The sequence below is a fragment of the Octopus sinensis genome, linkage group LG10, assembly GCF_006345805.1.
Source record: "Octopus sinensis linkage group LG10, ASM634580v1, whole genome shotgun sequence".
Lineage (NCBI taxonomy): Eukaryota > Metazoa > Mollusca > Cephalopoda > Octopoda > Octopodidae > Octopus > Octopus sinensis.
In genome coordinates, this window is record NC_043006.1 from 172,501 (window position 1) to 195,000 (window position 22,500).

The following is a 22,500-nucleotide window of genomic DNA, read 5'->3' on the forward strand; positions in this document are numbered from 1 at the left end:
GTGTACATCTTATTGGAGTCTTTATTATTATTATTATTATTATTATTATTATTATTATTATTATTATTATTAAGGCTAGCTGGCAGAATCGTTAGCACGCCGGGCGAAATGCTCTACGCTCTGAGTTCAAATTCCGCTGAGGTCGACTTTGCCTTTCATCCTTTCGGGGTCGATAAAATAAATACCATTTGAACACTGGGGTCGATGTAATCGATAATCCCCTCCCCCAAACTTCAGGCCTTGTGCCTTTAGTAGAAAGGATTATTATTATTAAAGCGGCGGGCTAGCAGAAACGTTTGCACGCCGGGCGAAATGCTTAGCTGTGTTTCGTCTGCCGTTAGGTTCTGAGTTCAAATTCCGCCGAGGTCGACTTTGCCTTTCATCCTTTCGGGGTCGATAAATTAAGTACCAGTTACGCACAGGGGTCGATATAATCGACTTAATCCGTCTGTCTGTCCTTTTTGTCCCCATCTTTGTTTAGCCCCTTGTGGGTAGTAAAGAAATAGGTATTTCTCCCGTCGCTACGTTCTGAGTCCAAATTCCACTGAGGTCGACTTTCCCTTTCATCCTTTCGGTTTCCATGTAATTGATTATTCCCCTCCCCCAAAATTTCAAGCCTTGTGCCAATAGTAGAAAGGATTGTTGATGTTGTTGTTGATGTTATTGTTGTTAACGTAAAGAAACCTGCAGCGTTGTTTTGTGATGCGTAGATATGTAACCTTAAGTTTTCTTTGTTCTTGAATAAAGAACTCCAGAAGATAATCGCTCTTCTTAATTACAAATATCTGTAAAGCAGGTTTCTTCTCGGCCAATCGGTTCTACTATGTGGTAGAGTGTGGGTGAAGCCAATACTGCGTTCTGTTTTTTTTATGCATTTTCTTCCGTTTGACATCAAGTGTATGTGCGTAGATGCATCGTGTTTATTGTTGCTTTCTGCTTGATTTAGGAGAAAGACATTTACGTTTTCGAATATCAAATTGACTATTTGTATTTACGAGTATAACAGTTTACTTCATGGTAAATTTTTTTTCTTTCTGCTTATCTTTTTCAAAATTCTTTTTTAAGAAAATTCTGTTTAGGCGCAGGAATGGCTGTGTGGTAAGTAGCTTGCTTACCAACCACATGGTTCCGGATTCAGTCTCACTGCGCGGCATCTTGGGCAAGTGTCTTCTACTATAGCCTCGGGCCGACCAAAGCCTTGTGAGTGGATTTGGTAGACGGAAACTGAAAGAAGCCCGTCGTATATATGTATGTGTGTGTGTGTTTGTGTGTCTGTGTTTGTCCTCCTAGCATTGCTTGACAACCGATGCTGGTGTGTTTACGTCGCCGTCACTTAGCGATAGAATAAGTACTGGGCTTACAAAGAATAAGTCCTGGGGTCGATTTGCTCGACTAAAGGCGGTGCTCCAGCATGGCCGCAGTCAAATGACTGAAACAAGTAAAAGAGTAAAAGAGAGAGAGAGAGAGAGAGAGAGAGAGAGTTATCTGCTTCCTTAATTCGTTTCTTGTGCCCTATGAATATTAAGCAGTTGTCTTTTAAAGGGGCGTATTCTTGCCTCTCCCTTTCTTGTTACAAGTTCTTACTGCACTAGTAATAAAGGAAGACTTAGACTTTGGTCTGTCATAAGCTCCGTGACTCCTAAGGCCGGATCTTAGCCCAATTTCCATGACTGATATTACAATACATCCCACTGGGATAAGATGCCAGTCCCTCACGGGATTAACTTCCCAGCTATTGCTAGAAGTCATTTTTACACCTGAGTGGACGGAAGCAGCGTGAAATGAAGTGCTTTTGCACAAGGACACCATGTACTGCCTGGACCGGGAATCGAAAACAAAATTCTACGATAGAGAATGCAACACCCTGACCACTAAACCACACACTTTCGTAGTAACGGGAGCAATGCTGAAAATTATTGTAAACGCAACAAATTTTGAGGGAAAGTATTTCTGTCTACCTCAAGTATTGAAGTAAACGTACCGGAGTAAAACGTAGCTCCGACGATCCTTGTTTGTGAAACAGTTACAAAAGCCAACATGTGTTGCATCACGCCTTCAAACCATAAACGAAATAATAATGATGATAATGATAATAACTGTCTATTACAAGGACAAGGGTTGAAAAATATTGTGGGGGCGGGGCTACATCGATTAAATCGATTGCCGGTGCTCCATTGGCAAATAATAAGACACGTATTTTTTTCCATCTTAAACTTACTCTGAGCGCCTATCTAATATATTCGCTGTGTTCGTCCTTTTGATTTGTGTTTTATGGTCCTTAATGGTTATTCTAGGATGCAAAGGGACATATGGTTCAGTTCTGTTTTATAAATCATATTTCGTCATGATTTCTTTTAGATATATTGTTAACTAGGTGACCAAGTAAGAAGTGGAGAAGGAAGTTCTGAAAGCATCGTTGCTCGAGTAAGAACAGGCTGGGCTAAGTTCAGTGAGTTACTACCTTTGTTGTTGACTATTGGCCTCTCCCTCAGAGTGAAAAGCAGATTGTATGATTCCTGTATACAGCTATGCTACATGGCAGTAAAACATGAGCTATGACTATAGAGGATATGCGAAGGCTTGAAAGAAATTAAGCCAACAGGCTCCACTGAATGGGTCGTTGTCAATGTGCACAGACACGTGTAAATGATTTAAGAGGAAAACTGGGCGTGAAAGGCATCGGATGTTTTGTGCAGGAGAAAGGACTGTACTTGTATGGCCATGTGATGCATGTGGGTGAGGACAGCTACTTGAAGAAGTGTCAGTCCCTAATTGTGGAGGGAGCCTGTGGGAGGTTTTTGTTTTTTGTTCCTTCTCAAGCCATGCCTAGCTCATAAGGGCCGGTTTCCCAGTTTCCTTGGCGTATAGGTTCCCCACATGGATGGGACGCCGGTCCGTCGCAGGTCAGCTGCAAGATGCAGGAGGAAAGAGTGAGAGAAAGAGTCAGCAGAAGTTCGCTATTACCTTCTGCCGGAGCCGCGTGGAGCTCAGGAGTTTCGCTCATAAACACACACATTACCCGATCCGAGATTCGAACCCACGATCCCTCGACCGTGAGTCCGCTGCTCTAACCACTAGGCCATGTGGAAGGTGTAGACCCAGGAAGATGTGGGGCAAAGTGATGAGAAAACATCTTCAGACGCTGAGCCCTTCTGAGGAAATGACAAGGAACTGGGAGTTGTAGCGATTACACGTCAAGCAAAGTAAAATCGCAACCACCCATACAGACAGACATGTCCTTTACACGTGCTGGCGTCACATTAAATGTACTTGTGCCGTTGCACTGGTGTCATGTAAAATGCACTCGCCCTGGTGCTATGTGAATGCACTAATGCCATTGGTATGTAAAAAGTACCCATTATACTCTATAAAGTGGTTGGTATTAGGAAGGGCATCGATGCCAAAACGGACAGTTGGAGTCTGGACAGTTCTCTGGTTTACGAGCTCCTATCAAACCATCCAACCCATGCCAGCATGGAAAACAAACGTTAAATGAGGATGATACACACACACACACACATACACACACACACACACACATGCATGTGTGTATATATATATGAGTGTGTGTGCATGTGTGTGTGTGTATGTATATATGTGTATGCATATATGTGTATGTGTGTGTGTGTCTCTGTACATATATGCATGCATGTATGTATACGTATGTGCATATATCTCTGTCTCTCTCTCTTTATATATATGTGTATATATTTATATTGTATATATGCATGTATGTATATATATATATATATATATATATACACGCACGCATACACACACACACACACACACACACACACACACCACACACACACACACACACACACATATATATATATATATATATATATATATATATATATATATACATATATATATATATATACATATACACATAATACACACACACACACACACACAGAGGGGGAAGGAGAGATCATGCAAGTAACGGTTACTTTGGTATTAAGAAAAGTTAATTATTGTTATGCATGTCTCCACCCTCAATTTATAACAGCCGACCTATCATCACCACATTTCCCAAACAGTCTGAACTGTTAATTTTTAAATATGTATCGCTCGTATTGGAGTTCCTAGACTATTCCTAACCTGCTTGAAAAATCGCCAGCTTTCATACATTCACTCGCTTTTTCTAAAACTCAATAAGAAAAAAATATTTCCAACTTTTTCTTTCTCTGTCTCTTTTTTTTACGTCATAAAGTCACATATATATATATATATATATATATATATATATATATATATATATATATATATATATATATATATATATATATATATATATATATATATACATGTGCAGACGAAGGGCATGGCTGTAAAGTAGTGTTGAAAGATCTTTGACCAATATATTTAATTATATCAAGAGCTCTGTATGTAATTGTACAAAGGTATGATTCTTCTTTTGTTCAGTGGTTTTAAAACTGGAGGATAAAAAAAATGCACAACTTCAAAAAGAATCCCAGAGAAAATTATGTAGTTAACATTTAGTTAACTACAAAAAAATGAAAGCAAATTGGCAGCAAATGATGACTGTGAAATCTGATAATTTCAAGTAAACAATCTATCAAACATATAAACATATAAAATATGAACCAATGAGAGCGATCGTACCTCTTTTCTGTACCGTAAATCCTTGAGTATAGTCCGCCCTTGAGTATAATACGCAGGGGATTTTTAGGGGGCTGTACTTCTGAAAAACCTAAACCTTGTGTATAATACGCACCCCTTCTCTAACTTGAGTCAAGGAGGTCTATATAACGTCCTTGGTTTGTAAAAATACATACAATAACGTCCTTTATTATGATTGTATATATAACATAATGCAAACGTGTAGCTTTTTTGTGCCTTTTGTTTGCAGAAAATAAAGAAATAACAGTAATAACGTTTAATAAATGTTGCTTACTGCAAGTTATGGATGATTCTTTTATGAATTCATTGCTTTCAGGCTTAGCTTAAGGTATTTTCGCACCTGACATCACAAAATGTATCTGAATAAACATTGCCAGACAGCAAATAGAGACTCGGACATTGCTTAGAGATTATTTTTCATTTTTAACCTCGTGTATAGTACGCACTGGGGATGTTGACCTTTAAATTTTGGTGGAAAAATGCGGATTATACTCGAGGATTTACAGTAATTCTTTCTGTAGAGTTCAATAGTTGTGCAGGATTGTTGCATTGCTCAAGTGAAACTGTGTTGGCTACCATGCTTAAATTTCCTTCTGAATGGTTTTCATTGCCGGGTATAGTACATTGAAACAGCATCCCAACCGCTAAGATATCATTACAAGATACCGTCATTGGTTGTTTGTTGCTTAAGTAGTGGAGGGAAATGATCGATTTTGTTGGCTGCATGAATGACAACTGAAGTAAAACCTACAAGCATTTAACTGAATATTTGTTGCTGGACACAAAGATATTTGGTGTTGGCTATTTCCAATGAAGAATATAAATATTGCCAACTGAGATGAGACAAACTGCTCTGAAATTATAGAAAGCTATTTCTGTGATAAAATGCATTTGATCCCAAAATATATGAAGTCGACTGCTCAAATCTCTGCGATAACAGAGGTGCATTGGCCATCTGCACTCTAAGCATCAAACGATTGTTAAAGGGAATCAGAAGCTAAATTCTAGAACATTCAAGAAAACCATACCACATCACAGCCTCATGCTGATTAGTTGATTAATAGACCAATCACGTGAAACTATGGTGGTTCACCCTGGTTTCTGATCGAATATCCAGAGGTTACATTTTGAATTGTTGCTCTAATACTATACAAGTAGGTTCCTGTTGGCATGGTGTAATAAAGGTGTTCTGTTTATAAAATTAGGGATTTCACCAGTTCCCTATATGAAATTATGAGATGTAACTGTCGTCATTTCCAGTCAATTTAAACCCCTAAACTGCATATTAACCAAGTATTTTACAGTGAATCTCTCTGAAGTTGTCTGTGTGTGGCAGGTTTGGTAGCCTTCAACTAACACTATCTCTTCCGAGACCCTGCGGCGCAAGTTGCCCAAAATCGAGAGTATGGTAGAAGAAGACTTGCTCTTCATTCCGTAGAAGAAAAATTTCAAATAGGACCATGTTAACACCAAAAATTATTTACATCAAAATGGTCCTCTTTTTTCTATGAAAATCCCAATTTTTTACGATTTTTTGACTGCTGTGTCGCCATTTTTCGGTGTATTTCAACCAGGAAAATGTTCACTTAAAGAGAATAACAAGCTACATAATGTAAAATTTTTACTTTTCAAAAATTCCAATTCTAAAGGGTCGAAACAAACCCGAGCAACGCCGGGTGATACTACTAGTTTAATGATAAAAAGAAGTGAACATTTAATGAATTCATCTGTTTTTTGTTTGTTTCTCTCTCATACCAAACTCTAAAGTCCTAAAGTATCAAGAACACATTGAACAATGTAGTCCTGAACACATTATACCTGGAAAAGAAAGGCCGGATGCTCACAAATGTAATTGCTCTTGATCATAAACACGCTTGGTCAGAGCAGACCTGGAGTCAAATAAATAACACCAAAAATAGAGGTTCACTATATAAAAGTGTTTAAAAGAGTTTTAGCAAATTCAAAAACTGCTAAAAGTGCAGCTTTATTCAACCCTTACTGACTGAGGGGTGGGGGGTGTAGTTTTTTTTTTTTTTAAACTTCTTGACTCTGGAGGAAAGAATATTGACCAAAACCTCTCCAGGCTCTCCAAGATCAGTTTGTTGCCATTATTGTTCCATTTAGGCAGGTGGTAAGCTGGCAGGATTGTTAGCATGCTGGATAAAATGCTTAGTGGTATTATGCCCATCGCTATGTTCTGAGTTCAAATTGCACCCAGGTTGACTTCACCTTTCATCCCTTCAGGGTCGATAAATTAAGTACCAGTTGAGTACTGGGGGTCGATGTAATCGACTCTCCCCCTCCCCCAAATTTCAGACCTTGTGCCTACAATAGAAAGGATTATTGTTCCATTTTGGGCAGATGGCTTGTAGAATTGTAATAAGCAATTTGTTCTGGCTCATTACATTCTTATACTATCAGGGTCAACTTTGCTTTTCATTCCCTAGGGGTTGATGAAATAAAGTACCAATCACATACTGAGATTGATGGCATCAATTTATAAACCTCCCTCAAAACTATTGGCTTTGCACCTAAATCTGAAACCATTATTATTCTGTTTAAACTGTTGAAGAAAAAACACAAACAGGGAAAAGATTCTATAGGCAAAGAATGAGCACAATGGTTAATAGGGGACCAAAGGGGGACAGGGTTCAATGCACCATGTGAGACGAGGAGGAGGAAAAACAAGTGGATCAGGGTTGCTTGAATGGTGGAAGTATGATGCCCTCCAGTTCTGAGGAACAGAGGCCATAATAGTAACAACAGAAAACAGAGAGAGAGAGGAGACAGCAAGTTTGTGGGTCAAAGGTTGGAGCGCATTCATTAATGTAACAAAATTTTGCATTTTATTGTGAAGCATTCTGTAGTATTAATCTCACGAACTTGTCTGTCAACTTATATTCATTTCTTTACTATACAGTCTTAGGCCTCTATTATATATTACCAGTCACATTGAGTATCCTTTATAGAAATAGGCGCAGGAGTGGCTTTGTGGTAAGTAGCTTGCTTACTAACAACATGGTTCCGGGTTCAGTCCCACTGTGTGGCACCTTGGGCAAGTGTCTTCTACTATAGCCTTGGGCCGACCAAAGCCTTGTGAGTGAATTTGGTAGACAGAAACTGAAAGAAGCCCGTCGCATGTATGTATGTATATATATATATATATATGTATGTGTGTGTATATGTTTATGTCTGTGTTTGTCCCCCCTAAAATCACTTGACAACCAATGCTGGTGTGTTTACATCCCCGTAACTTAGCGGTTTGGCAAAAGAAACCGATAGAATAAGTACCAGGCTTACAAAGAATAAGTCTCGGGGTCGATTTTCTTGAGTAAAGGCGGTGCTCCAGCATGGCCGCAGTCAAATACCTGAAACAAGTAAAAGAGTAAAAGGAGTAAAAGAGAGTAATCAACCCAATACTTGAGTAATATTGATTTTGTTGACCACAGAAAAAAGAAAATTGAAATTGACTTTGGTGGGATTTGAACTCGAAGCATATAAGAGTGTAACTTGTGTTCACAGTTATTTTTTCAAATAGTCTAATATTCTACCAACCTCAGATTACTACAGTCTGCTATGCTTAGAACTCCTTTTGTGGAATTAGTCAATGGACTGTGATCATGTTCAGATGCTAGCTTCGTAGGTGTGTGCCCACACCTGTAAAGGATTTCCTTCCTTAGAAGAATAATTAAAAAGAAAAGAAGGAAGGTGAGATGAATTGAATAAGAACCTTTATTTCTTGTTTATTGATTGAGTTTATAATACAGTTTAAAGGAAAAGGTGTGTCATAATGTTTAACAAGGGAAATATATAAAATTCTGGCTCTAGCTCTTTCTCTCTCTCTGTCGCTTTCTTTCTCTCTCTCTCTCTCTCTCTGTGTGAGAGAGAGAGAGATTACAGTATATGCTATACTATTGTACAATTGTGGAGGCATGTGGCCTAGTGGTTAGAGCAGCGGATTCATGGTTGAGGGATCGCGGGTTCGAATCTCAGACTGGGCGATGTGTGTGTTTATGAGCGAAACACCTAAGCTCCACGCGGCTCCAGCAGAAGGTAATGGCGAACTTCTGCTGAATCTTTTGCCGCAACTTTCTCTCACTCTTTTCTCCTGCATCTTGCAGCTCACCTGCGACGGACCGGCGTCCCATCCAGGTGGGGAACCTATACGCCAAGGAAACCGGGAAACTGGCCCTTATGAGCCAATCAAGGCTCGAGAAGGAACAAACAACATTGTACAATTGAAGCCGTTTTGCATCAGTTATTTCCTTAATGAAACCGGAAAAAATCTGAATATCACAACTCTAATTTCTGCCTCATCTGAAATCAATAACTCTATCACTAATGGTGAATATATTGATCACCAATAGGAAAGCAAAACCTACAGACAGTTCAAGTTTGATCATTTATTTCACCTGCATGAAATTGTTACGGCTTACACCTGTGTTAATGTTCATGTACCTGTAGAGACACACACTTGTGCATCCATGAGTGTATAAGTGTGTGTGTGTGTGGTGTGTGTGTGTGTGTGTGTGTGTGTGCGCGTGCGTGTGTGTGTGTGTGTGTGTGTTGGAGCATATAAATGAAAGAGGAAGTGAAAAGTCAAAAAAAAAAAAATTGTTAGAATTTATTTCTTTGCTGGAAACTATAATTTCCTACTTTCACCATTCCAAGTTTCTCTATAATTACTTGATTGTCTTGCATTATCAGTAATTAGATCACTTGTAACAATCATGCAGTTTGAGGTAGCTAACAATTCATTGCTACTATTAAATTCGTTAAAATAAGATAAATCAATATTATAATTTCTTTAGTCTACTAGCCTCGTATTAAGAGAGGAAACTTTTCTTTTCAATATTTATGCATAGGGGCAGGAGTGGCTGTGTGGTAAGAAGCTTGCTTACCAACAATGTGGTTCCAGGTTCAGTCCCACTGCATGGCACCTTGGGCAAGCTTCTTCTATGCTTCTATCATTGTTTAAGAACTGATGTTGATATGCTTACATTCCTGTAACTTAGCGGTTCAGCAGAAGAGACTGATAGAATAAGTACTAAGCTTACAAAGAATAAGTCCTGGGGGTGGGGGTGGGGTGATTTGTTTGACTAAAGGCAGTGCTCCAGTATGGCCACAGTCAATTGACTGAAAGAAGAGAATATATACTATGTTGTATGTAGTTTGATCCCTGATTGGCTTCAGGTGTCTTATTCATTTTACCAGATTTGATTTCAATTTATGAACCTTAAACTTCTAAACAAAAAGCTTTAGCATTTTTCATTCATAAGAATGGGATTAATAGCTGGAAAAATTATAATTTTGTTATCAAAATGTCATTTCAGATATTTAGACATCTAATCAGAAATATTGGTTTCAAATTTTGGCACAAGGCCAGCCATTTCAGCAATTATACACCCCCAGTGCTCAACTGGTACTTATTTTATTTACACTGAAGGGATGAAAGGCAAAGTCAACCTCAGCGGAAATTGAACTCAGAACATATAGACAGTTGAAATGCTGCTAAGTATTTTGTTTGGTGTGCTAACGATTCTGCCAACTTGCCACCTTATGGAAGCACAAATATTATGTGCCATGAGAAACTGTGAGTTCTGACATTTTGGGCAAGCCCTCTCTAGTTTCCTTGGGTGCTGAGGTTTTTTTTCATTCTGTTACTCCTAACAAGAATTGGCCCTCATGTCTTCACTTAAATCCTATTTCTGACATTTTGCTGAGAAAATAAAACGATAATGTTATGATGTTGTGCTTTGTAATTCATAAGAGCCACATTTTGGAGATGTTGGGAACATTTTGGAGATGGTGAGAACATTTTGGAGATGGTGAGAACAGCTTCTATCGAAGACCAGATTATGGCTGCATCAATGTTATTCTGCATCAAATTTAAACAACCCAGATAGTGACATGTTCATTTTATGCATCTGTATCTGTAATAAAACGGAATGCATATGTTGTGTATATCTAGATTTAAATGTATCGAATGCTGGTTCACTGTGGTTATTTACAACATAACCTTTTAAAAACACATATGATTTGTATTCTATTATTTTCGTTAGATATGGGACTTATTAAAAGGCATTTCATAGACATTTTGGGACAACTGCTGATGAAGTGGATGATATCTTCCACACTGGTATAAATATATATATATATATTTCTAATATGTTAAGTGACCACATAGAGGTCGCTCATTGGCTCACTGTTGTTTCTGTTTAGCTAAGGTGTATCCAAATCAAGCTGATCAATGCCTAATGAGATTTTCAAGCCATAGGCATTCAGTTTTATTTCCAAATATAGTTTTTCTAGAACTACAATTCTTAAAATGTCCAGCCTCGTTTTGGATGGTAGAATATAGGAGAAACTTTGGCTATTTCTGGCAGGTTGAGCCATTATGTAGCGGCACCCTTGTTGTTAATCTCATAAGTAAAGGATTTATCATTAGTAGTGCTTCGATGCACCCAAATTGGAAGAGGATTATTAAAACTTTACAATTTGAAGTGTGAGATCCCTGCATTGAAAGAAAGGAAAAAATGTCCATTTCTTGTTCAACATGTTTCAGAACTAAATGTGATTTCCAGATAATAATAATAATGAAATAATTGCATACAGTGCTCAGATGCACCACAACTTGTCAAAAGTGCATATAAAGCATGTGCGGTAATGTACAAATGTCTGGGAAGTGAACAGTGTATGAGTCAGATACCTGCTTGCTTGTGTGTATGGAGGGGAGAAAACCAGGTGTAGTGTTGGCAAATCTCAGGAAGCATGGAAGTTTTGAAGGATGCAGTGCTCCGACAACTAACAACTGATGCCGGCAGTTTTTTCCATGCTTCAGCAACACTTAGCGTGAAAAAATGTTTCCGAAAGTCATGGGAGCTGTGCTGTTTTCTGACTTTGTAAACATGTCCACTGGTGTTAGACAGGTGGAGTTTGAAAAGGTGCTCAGAGTTTTTGTTTGTAAGATGGTTAATAATTTTATGGGTGTCTGCCAAGTCAGCTGCCAGACGTCGAAGCTTCAATGTATCCATGCCCAGGGAAGTAAGGCGTCCAGAATATGGCAAATGCCTGATGGTGGGTATTCTCTTGGCTGCATGTCGCTGAACGGCTTCCAGACGATTAATATCCTGGGCAAGATAGGGGTTCCAGACTGGAGATGCAAATTCCAGGTGAGGTCATACCATAGCTATATAAAGCCGCAGATAGATAGCTGGAGAGCGGCTCACAAAGGACTTGGTCAGTGATGCCAAGACACCCTCAGCCTTCTTGGCAATTTTAGTGATGTGTTTTGTCCAATGCAAATAGTCTGCCTGCATTGTCTCTTAGTGTATACCAACACCTGGGAAGTATAGGCACAGGACTACCCAGCCTGGTGTAGCTGCACTGACAGAGGTGCACCTCCTGCAAAGAGGATAGGATAAGAAAAGATGAGCTATGCAGGGCCAGGACCAATTCCTTGCCTTTGTTCTCAGCAGGCCACTCATGCCCAACCTGCAGCAGAACCTTTCAAGCAGGCATTGGTCTTATTGGTCACAGCCAGATGCACTGTGACCCATCTTCTTCTCCCATGTCATGTCCTGGTCAACGTTGACAATGATGGACAAACATTATTATTATCATTATTTGAGGTTCAATGTTGCAGGGTCGACTTTGCCTTTCACCTTTCAGAGGTTGATGAAATATGTACCAGTTAAACACTGGGGTCAATGTAATCAACTTAGCCCCTCCCTCAAATTGCTGGCCTTGTGCCAAAATTTGAAATCATTATTATGATCATTTGCCAGAAGCGTAAGCATGCTGGGCAAAATGCTTAGCAGTATTTCATCTGTCTTTACATTCCGAGTTCAAATTCCATGGAAGTCAAATTTGCCTTTCATATTTTTCAGGGTCGATAAATTAAGTACCAGTGAAACACTGGGGTTGATGTAATCAATTGGTCTCTTCCCAAAAAATTTCAGGCCTTGTGCCTATAGTAGTAGAAAGGATTATAATTATTATAATTATTATTATTATTATCATAATTATTATTATTATTATTATTATTATTATTAAGTATTATATTTTATATATCGTGCTTTCACTTCACTACCGAGCGCAGCTCTGTGCACCTTGGGTATGTGCTGTAATTTGTTGTGATGCTCTGATGGTTATTGTATGGAAAGTGTTCTGCGTAGGATGTGTGCAGTGCCTAGTAGTGCAATTTTCTGTATGTTATATGTGTTTGTAAGTCCCGGTGTTTTTGTTATGTATTTGTCTGAATATTTTTTTATCATGCCTAATGCATCTACTATGATAGGAATTGTTTCTGTTTTCAGATTCCACATTCTGGTTACCTCTATTTCCAGGTCTTTGTATTTTGAGAGTTTCTCCATTTCTTTTAGAGACACGTTGTCATCTGCCGGTACTGATACATCAATTAGAAAGCATTTTTTTTCTTCATGGTCTCTGACAACTATATCTGGTCTGTTTGCCTTAATTTCTCTATCTGTGTGTATCGGCATATCCCAGAGTATGGTTGCTTTCTCGTTTTCTGTGACCTTTTCTTCTTCTTCTTCTTCTTCTTCTTCTTCTTCTTATTATTATTATTATTATTATTATATTATTATTATTATTATTAAGTATTATATTTTATATATCGTGCTTTCACTTCACTACCGAGCGCAGCTCTGTGCACCTTGGGTATGTGCTGTAATTTGTTGTGATGCTCTGATGGTTATTGTATGGAAAGTGTTCTGCGTAGGATGTGTGCAGTGCCTAGTAGTGCAATTTTCTGTATGTTATATGTGTTTGTAAGTCCCGGTGTTTTTGTTATGTATTTGTCTGAATATTTTTTTATCATGCCTAATGCATCTACTATGATAGGAATTGTTTCTGTTTTCAGATTCCACATTCTGGTTACCTCTATTTCCAGGTCTTTGTATTTTGAGAGTTTCTCCATTTCTTTTAGAGACACGTTGTCATCTGCCGGTACTGATACATCAATTAGAAAGCATTTTTTTTCTTCATGGTCTCTGACAACTATATCTGGTCTGTTTGCCTTAATTTCTCTATCTGTGTGTATCGGCATATCCCAGAGTATGGTTGCTTTCTCGTTTTCTGTGACCTTTTCTTCTTCTTCTTCTTCTTCTTCTTCTTCTTCTTCTTCTTCTTCTTATTATTATTATTATTATTATTATTATTATTATTATTATTATTGTTGTTGTTGTTGTTGTTGTTGTTGTTGTTGTTATTATCACATCCTTTACTCATTAGTCAGTCTCAGTGATTTCATATAAAAGATAGTTTTTATTAAAATATTTCTAATGTTTTCTCTTTTTATAGTCAAACATTGATGCTTTTGGTTGGAGTGGTGTCAAAATAGAACCTGTAGCTGGCAGTTTGTTTGAAATTGATTTTAAAAATGAATTTTATGAACAGTAAGTACTCACGTGTTCCATTTTGATTTATCTGAAATGCTTTCTAATTAAATATGTCATCTTGAATACCTTTTAGATCAGTTAAAATTGAGAAAAGAAAATACTATAAAGTTTTTATTTTATTTTTGTCTTTTTAGAGCTATCACCATTTGACAAAATATAACCAGCATTTTCATTTTTTGAGAATTTTCAGAAAAATTTTGCGAATATGTGGGAATTCATACAATTCTTCAAAAAATAAACAAAAAAATGTTTTGTGCATGATTTAAGAGAAATTTAGCTGTTATTTTTAGCATATCTCTTGACCACCTGATGCTCTCCTTTCTTTGTCACTCTGATATAATCTCTTTACTTGTTTCAGTCATTTGACTGCGGCCATGCTGGAGCACCACCTTTAGTCGAGCAAATCGACCCCATGACTTATTCTTTGTAAGCCTAGTACTTATTCTATCGGTCTCTTTTTGCCGAACCGCTAAGTGACGGGGACGTAAACACACCAGCATCGGTTGTCAAGCAATGCTAGGGGGACAAACACATACATATATACATATATACGACGGGCTTCTTTCAGTTTCCGTCTACCAAATCCACTCACAAGGCATTGGTCGGCCCGGGGCTATAGCAGAAGACACTTGCCCAAGATGCCACGCAGTGGGACTGAACCCGGAACCATGTGGTTGGTAAGCAAGCTACTTACCACACAGCCACTCCTGTGCCTAGTTATGTTGACATTTTTCAAAATCTTTCTCCCTATAAACACATTTAAGGGTCTATTAATGGGATTTTAGCAAAATATTTTAACTGTCCCTATTTTAAACTCTGGTTTTAAAGAAAAAGATTTGTAAAATTAAAAAAACAAAATTTCTTTTACCAATTCGAAAAATGAAAATAACATTTTTTTTCATAATCGTAAGGATTCCTAAAAAGTTATGAGGCGTAGGAGTAGCTGTGTGGTAAGTAGCTTGCTTACCAACCACATGATTCTGGGTTCAATCCCACTGCATGGCACCTTGGGCAAGTGTCTTCCATTATAGCCTCATCATCATCATCATCGTCGTCGTCGTCGTTTAACGTCCATTTTCCATGCTAGCATAGATTGGATGGTTCGACCCGGGTCTGGGAGCCAGGAAGCTGCACCAGGCTCCAGTCTGATCTGGCAATGTTTCTACAGCTTGAAGCCCTTCCTAATGCCAACCACACCGTGAGTGTAGTGGGTGCTTTTTACGTGCCATCGGCACAGGTGCCAGGGGAGGCTGGCAACAGCCATGACCAGTTGGCACTTTTCATGTGCCACTGGCACGGAGGCTAGTCAAGGTGGCGCTGGCATCGGCCACATTCAGATGGTGCTTTTTACGTGCCACTGGCACAGGTATCACAATTTCTATTTGATTTTTTGATGTTGATGTACTTGACTCAATAGGTCTCCTCAAGCACAGCAGGTCGCCCTATGATCCAAGGTAAGCACAGCAGGCTGTCCTGCGATCCAAGGTACTTTGGATGGGCTGGGGCTTCTATGTGAAGCTGGTGCAGGAAACAGCCATGAACTCCCTTCATTTGTCGGGTCTTCACAGTCACAGCATATCTCCAGAGGTCTTGGTCTTTTGTCATTGCCTCTGTGAGACCCAACGTTCGAAGGTCATGCTTGACCACCTCATCCCATGTCATCCTGGGTCTACCTCTACCCCGGATTCCTTCAACTGTTTTGGAGTACCTTCTTCACACACTCTCCTCATCCATCCGTATTACATGACATATACCAATGCAAACGTCCTCTCTCTCACACCACATCCAATGCTTCTTATATCCAGCATTTCTCTCAGGGCACTTACACTCTGTCATGTGTGCACACTGACATATATATATATTGTGTTTTTAACACATTTCTATGAAGAAATTCTCTGTCAAACAACCATGACACCATGATTACTAATAGCGTAATTATGTTAATTATAATTCACAGATGGCGTTTATAAATCAATACTGTATATTTATTATATTCATATTGTGTATACCTAGTAATTTTTTTCATTTCCCCTGCAATGTACCACACAGTCAAAAGAATTGTTGAGAACTCCTGATGTAGACAATTATTCAACTTTTATTTTATTTTTATTTTAATTCAGGGGCACAATTGAATTTGAGTTCCGTACTTCATCTAAGGATGCACTGTTGCTTTATATGAATCGGCGAAACGACAAATCAGAAATCATGGCAATTCAAATACTCCGTGGTTACCTCGTCTATACGATTCGATGTAGCCAAAGCCATGCAACACTGACCATTCCCAAGATACATGTTAACGATGAAAAATGGCACAAAGTAAGTGGTATTCTGAACTTCGCTTTTTTTTTTTTTATATTTTGAAAAAATTAACTTCACAGTTATTCTGTCCATAAATATGTGAAGGAAAAAGTGTAAAAATTGCTACTTCTGATAGTTCCCTATGTCAGGGTACCTGAGGACTCCATCCCCGCAACCCTGCCAGGATTAGGAGGTAGAGAAGATTGATAGATGGAAATATGTAAAGTTGGTGAGCTGGCAGAATCATTAGCATATCAGACAAAATGAGATATGTGTATGTTTATGTATATAATATGCATGTGTATGTGTGTGTGTATATATATATATATATATATATATACATATATATATATATATATATATATATATATATATATTATATATATATTATATATATAATATATTAAATATATATATGTAATATATGTATAATATATATATATTACACACATGCATATACATATATATAGATATATATATATTATATATAATATATCGATATATATATATATATATATATTATTATATATATATATATATATATATATCTACATATATATAACATATATGCATGTTCAAATTCCACCGAGGTCGACTTTGCCTTTCATTCTTTCGGGGTCAATAAATTAAGTACCAGTTATGCACTGTGATGTAATCAACTTAATCCCTTTGTCTGTCCTTGTTTGTCCCCTCTATGTTTAGACCCTTGTGGGTAGTAAAGAAATATATATATATGCATGTGTGTATGTATATGTATATATGTATGCATGGGAGGCGCAGTGGCCCAGTGGTTAGGGCAGTTGTGAGTGTTTATTGAGCGAAAACACCTAAAGCTCCACGAGGCTCCGGCAGGGGATGGTGGTGATCCCTGCTGTACTCTTTCACCACAACTTTCTCTCACTCTTACTTCCTTTTTCTGTTGTACCTGTATTTCAAGGGGCCGGCCTTGTCACTCCTGTGTCACGCTGAATATCCCCGAGAACTACGGTCAGGGTACACGTGTTGTGGAGTGCTCAGCCACTTACACGTTAATTTCACGAGCAGCCTGTTCCGTTGGTCGGATCAACCGGAACCCTCATCGTCGTAACCGACGGAGTGCTTCCATATGTATGCATATGTATATATATATACTCTTTTACTCTTTTACTTGTTTCAGTCATTTGACTGCGGCCATGCTGGAGCACCACCTTTAGTCGAGCAAATCGACCCCAGGACTTATTCTTTGTAAGCCCAGTACTTATTCTATTGGTCTGTTTTGCCGAACCACTAAGTGACGGGGACGTAAGCATACCAGCATCGGTTGTCAAGCAATGCTAGGGGGACAAACACAGACACACACAGACACACACACACATATATATATATATATATATACATATATACTTTGATACTTTGATACTTTGATAGGTTTCGGCCATTATTGGCCCAGGCCATGTCTAACTTAATAGCACCACCTGGTTACGACAGGCTTCTTTCAGTTTCCATCTACCAAATCCACTCACAAGGCATTGGTCGGCCCGGGTCTATAGCAGAAGACACTTGCCCAAGATGCCATGCAGTGTGACTGAACCTGGAACCATGTGATTGGTTAGCAAGCTACTTACCACACAGCCACTCCTGTGCCTATATATATATATATATATATATATATATATCATCATCATCATCAAACTGGGAAGCTTGATTTGGATACACCTTAGCTAAACAGGAACAACAGTGAGCCAATGAGTGACCTCTATGTGGTCACTTAACATATTAGAAATATATATATATATATTTATACCAGTGTAGAAGATATATATCATCATCATATATCAAACTGGGAAGCGATCAATAATGATCTTGCACAAGTCGATTGGTCCTTCACGCACACATACACACCCACTAACATCAAAAAGTCCTGGCAGTCATTTGTAGACACCATTACGAACATATGTGCAAAACACACCCCATTAAGATCTGCAAAACAAATCTAAGTGTCGAATCCTAGAAATAGAAAATCTCTCATCAGGAAAATGAAAGAATTAACAAAAAATCAACAAGCTGAAATACTGTCAAGCAGCAACACACCAACCTGACTGCCATCTCGTCGCTAGAGATTAAAAAACATAAACTCCAAAACAACATGATGTCTATCATCAATAGTCAGCGAAGAGCTGAGAGGCCTGGGCCATTGAGAAGATCGAACTCAATCCCAAAGTGTTCTTTTCATTTGCAAAAAAACACAGAGTCACTGGTTCTACTGTTGGCCCTCTGATTGATGAAAATGGTACTCTTCAAGACAATGCCAAAACCATGGGAGAGATATTGCAGAAACAATATTGCTCTGTTTTCAGCAATCCTGATATGACTGATCTGGGCTGTATCAGTGATGTTACTCCCCAATACACTTTATCGGACATAACCTTTGGCGCTCCTGATGTCTTAGCAGCAATAAAGGAAATGAAGCATAATTCAGCAGTAGGTCCCGATAGGTTCCCTGCTTGTGTCCTGAAGATGTGTCAAAACCAACTTGCACCCCCTCTAGCCAATCTGTGGCGGAACTCACTGGATGCTGGATATATACCAGAAGACCTTCTATCCCAGACTGTTGTCCCAGTTTTCAAAAAAGGAAACAAATCTCTGTTAGAATAATCTCACTAAATATATATATATATATATATATATATGCATGCTTAGGGGTATTTCTTCTGGTTCTTAATGTTCCAAGTTCAAATCTCACCAAGGTCAACTTTGCTTTCTCATCCCTTCAGGTTCAAGAGGAGGAGGAGCTTTCATAGTGAGATTATTCTAACAGAGATCCAATGACAGTATGTAGTATACAATCTCTGTGGCATCTGCCTCATTTAAAAATTTCTCCTATCTTTTTTAGTCACTCCAATACATAATCTTATTAATCTCATCCATGGATAATTTGAAGCCTGAGTCAGCCAGCCTTTAGATCTAACTCTGTACCTGGGTAGATGAACTTTACAATAGAGCTGGTTTTTGTTTGTCTGACTTCTGTCATTGCTCTGGACTGACTCACCATCGTCATAATCATCATCATCATCATTACCATCATTATTTAATTCTATATTCCATGCTGGCATATGTTAGACAGTTCAGCAGGATCTGATGGGCAGAGGCCTGCATTCACTGTCTCTGTTTTAACAAGGTTTTCTATGTCTAGATACTCTTCCTAATGCCAACCACTTTACAGAATGTAGTCAGTGTTATTTTTGTGGCACCAGCACTAGTGGGGTCACCATGTAACCTTGCAAAACAAGACCCCTTGACAAAGTGGTGTGGTCGTTGTGAGTATCTATATCAGTTGAATTGTGGATATGGCTATTTTGATTAGTTTCCAGAATTGGCTATGGAACTGATCGGGTCAACATAACCCCAAATATTGCTGAGATAAATAAAACCTATTCCAATGTTCTCATATCTACATTATGTGTGTGTATCTCGTCACCCATTCAGTGCATCAATTTACATGCATCTACATCTATGGCTATATATATATATATATATCTTTTAGCTACACTGTCCCAAAATATGTCTTTATATTTTTTTCACATTAATTACACCATGAAATTCTATTTGCAGATTCGATATTCAAGACAGAATGTGGAAGCTAAATTTGAGCTTGATGGTAAAGAATACCACAGTGAATATCAACTGAGCTGTGGAGGATTTACATCAATGGTTTTTGGCAGTGTTGGAAAAGCTGATTGGGGTCGCAAAGTGATAACATCATTGGAGGTCAGTCCTTTTTGTGATTCCTTTATTATTTCTTAATCAATAATGAAAGAAGGGCTGTCTGGCAATTCCTAGATGTGGGAAAGAGAAGAAGTTATCTTTAAGTCAGAGACTTGACTCAAATGCTTGCATCAGAAAGAACTCTGTTAAAGGTACCCAAAAGCAATGGATTAAGACTACCACCATCGACTAATCTTAAGTACATTAGCAAATTCAGTAATCATTCTAGGGCAATTACTAGGAACTTAGTTAAGAATATTTCATTTAGATTGTCTAAGTTTCAATGATAAGGCCGAATTTTATAACTCTGTCTTACTTAAAGCAAGTTATACAGAGAAAGTTAGCTACATTGATTCCATTCAATCTTATTCTAACTTTACAAATGTAGATATGAAATCTAGTTGTAAAGAAATTAACAATATCAATTTTAATTAATACACCAAAACAAAATGGAGGAAGGGAGATAACCCTTATTTAATCCCCTATTTGCATTCTAAAGGTAAATTTATGTCTTTCAAAAATAATTACACTAAAAATAAGATAACTAATAGAAAAGCCATTTGGATAATTATTCCATACAGGAGGCAAATTAAATCTAATCTTTCATTGCAGTTTTTCAAAGCTATTATTAGAAATTTTCCAAAGAATTCTAGGTATCAACTCACATACGGTTAAGATTGGTTTTTCCAACACAAAAAATCTCTTACAAATTATCTCTTCACATATCAACATTTTAAATATTAATACATTTACTAATACTAACATTAATTTAGCTAATGCCATCCATCCCTCTAGAAATATTAATAACAAGGTTATTGTATCTGAAGTCAATTACAACAGAATCAAGTTTATGTGCAAGTAACTCTAAAATTAAAAATTCTATATACCAGTGTAAAATTAATACTCTTAATCAAGAATATTTTTATATAGGAAGCATATCTTCCCAGTTATCTAAAATAATTTCTAATCATTACTCTACATTTAGGGATAGGAATAAACGTAACAGTACAGGGCTTGGTAAATCAATTTGGGATCTAAAAGACCACAATAAACAATTTAATTTAGAATGGTTGATTCTCTCAATCTCGATACCTAATGACAAAGGCAAGGAATTCTGTTTTTTCTAAAAATCCCCTTGTAAACACGGTTATAGAGCATGCATACCGATGTAAACATTGGCAGAAACACACCTTTAGTTCATATAAGTGATATCAATCATTATATATAACTTAAACAATAATTTTCTTTTTGCATTTCACATTCACTAAATACATATTTTTCCTAGTCTATACGGTTTTATTTAATATACATATAGTCATATACTTCTCATTTATTTAGTTTTTCTTTACTTTATCCCTCCTCTTTCTATAGGCTACCTCTGATGTTATATCCTATAACGTTTTTTTGAAACAATATTTATAGCGTTCAGTTAATCACTATACATATGCATCATATTCTATTAAACTGTCTTATTGATGAGTTTTATTTCTTCACTTCCCTGAAAAGAAGATTACATTGTTTTACACCATTTTATTCCTCTGGAATAATACCAGTGATATCTTCGAAACATGTGTCGGAAGTAAAAGAATTTGAATAACATCTGTGTTAAACTCCATTTATTTATTTTTATATATTATACAAAAAATTTCACGTAAACCCGAAGTTTCTACCTTTAAAAACAAGGAGTTACAACCATTTTACTTGTGTGGCTTTTGCCTACCCTGGTAAATGGTATCTATTTTTTCCATGTTAATTATTAACAAGAGAAAATACACACATCTGTTTATATATATAATATATATATATATATATAATATATATATATATATATAAGAAAATGGTAAAGTGTGAAAAAACGACAGAAGGCTTAAATGTTAAAAAATATATATATTTGTGTCAAAATGTCTGGAGAATATTGGAAAAAAAATTTTTTTTCCTTTCCTTAAAATGACATAATTTAAAATTTTTTAAAGAAATTACCGGTTTCGCGTGTAGCTTTTCAAATTTCTTGTGACATTATGTTTATATTGCATGGAGTTATCGTGTTTTTATTTCCAGGAGATTTCTAAATAAGGGGAGGTAGTGAGTGATTCTTCCGGTGTAGGGAGATAATCGCTTAAAAATTTTTTTCCCTTTTCCTGTTAATTTCTCTGTGTGAGTATGTTCGGATGGTTGAGTCTGGGTTTGTACTTTTCAATGAAGAATGTTCCTGTTCAGTCATTTGTGTGATGATCATTGGTAAAATGGGAAGATTAAAAATTGTGGCAGTAGTTGCTTTGCGCATTTCTCAATGTGCTCACTAAAAGGTATCATTCTATATTCTGGGAATGCAATCTGTTGTCGATGCAGTGTGCATCTACGCCTGAGTGATAGTCTCCGTGGAAAC

At 37.4% G+C, this 22,500-nt stretch overlaps 1 protein-coding gene across 1 annotated transcript in view; it reads left to right on the forward strand.

The window, feature by feature from the left end:
* The window catches only part of LOC115216809, a 60,968-nt gene that overhangs the window by 36,291 nt on the left and 2,177 nt on the right, over window positions 1-22,500 (forward strand). The window contains exons 3-5 of the mRNA XM_029786390.2: window positions 13,975-14,069; window positions 16,193-16,388; window positions 19,962-20,117. Of these exons, the coding sequence (XP_029642250.1) occupies window positions 13,975-14,069; window positions 16,193-16,388; window positions 19,962-20,117 (447 nt within the window). The remainder of the gene's footprint in view (window positions 1-13,974; window positions 14,070-16,192; window positions 16,389-19,961; window positions 20,118-22,500) is intronic.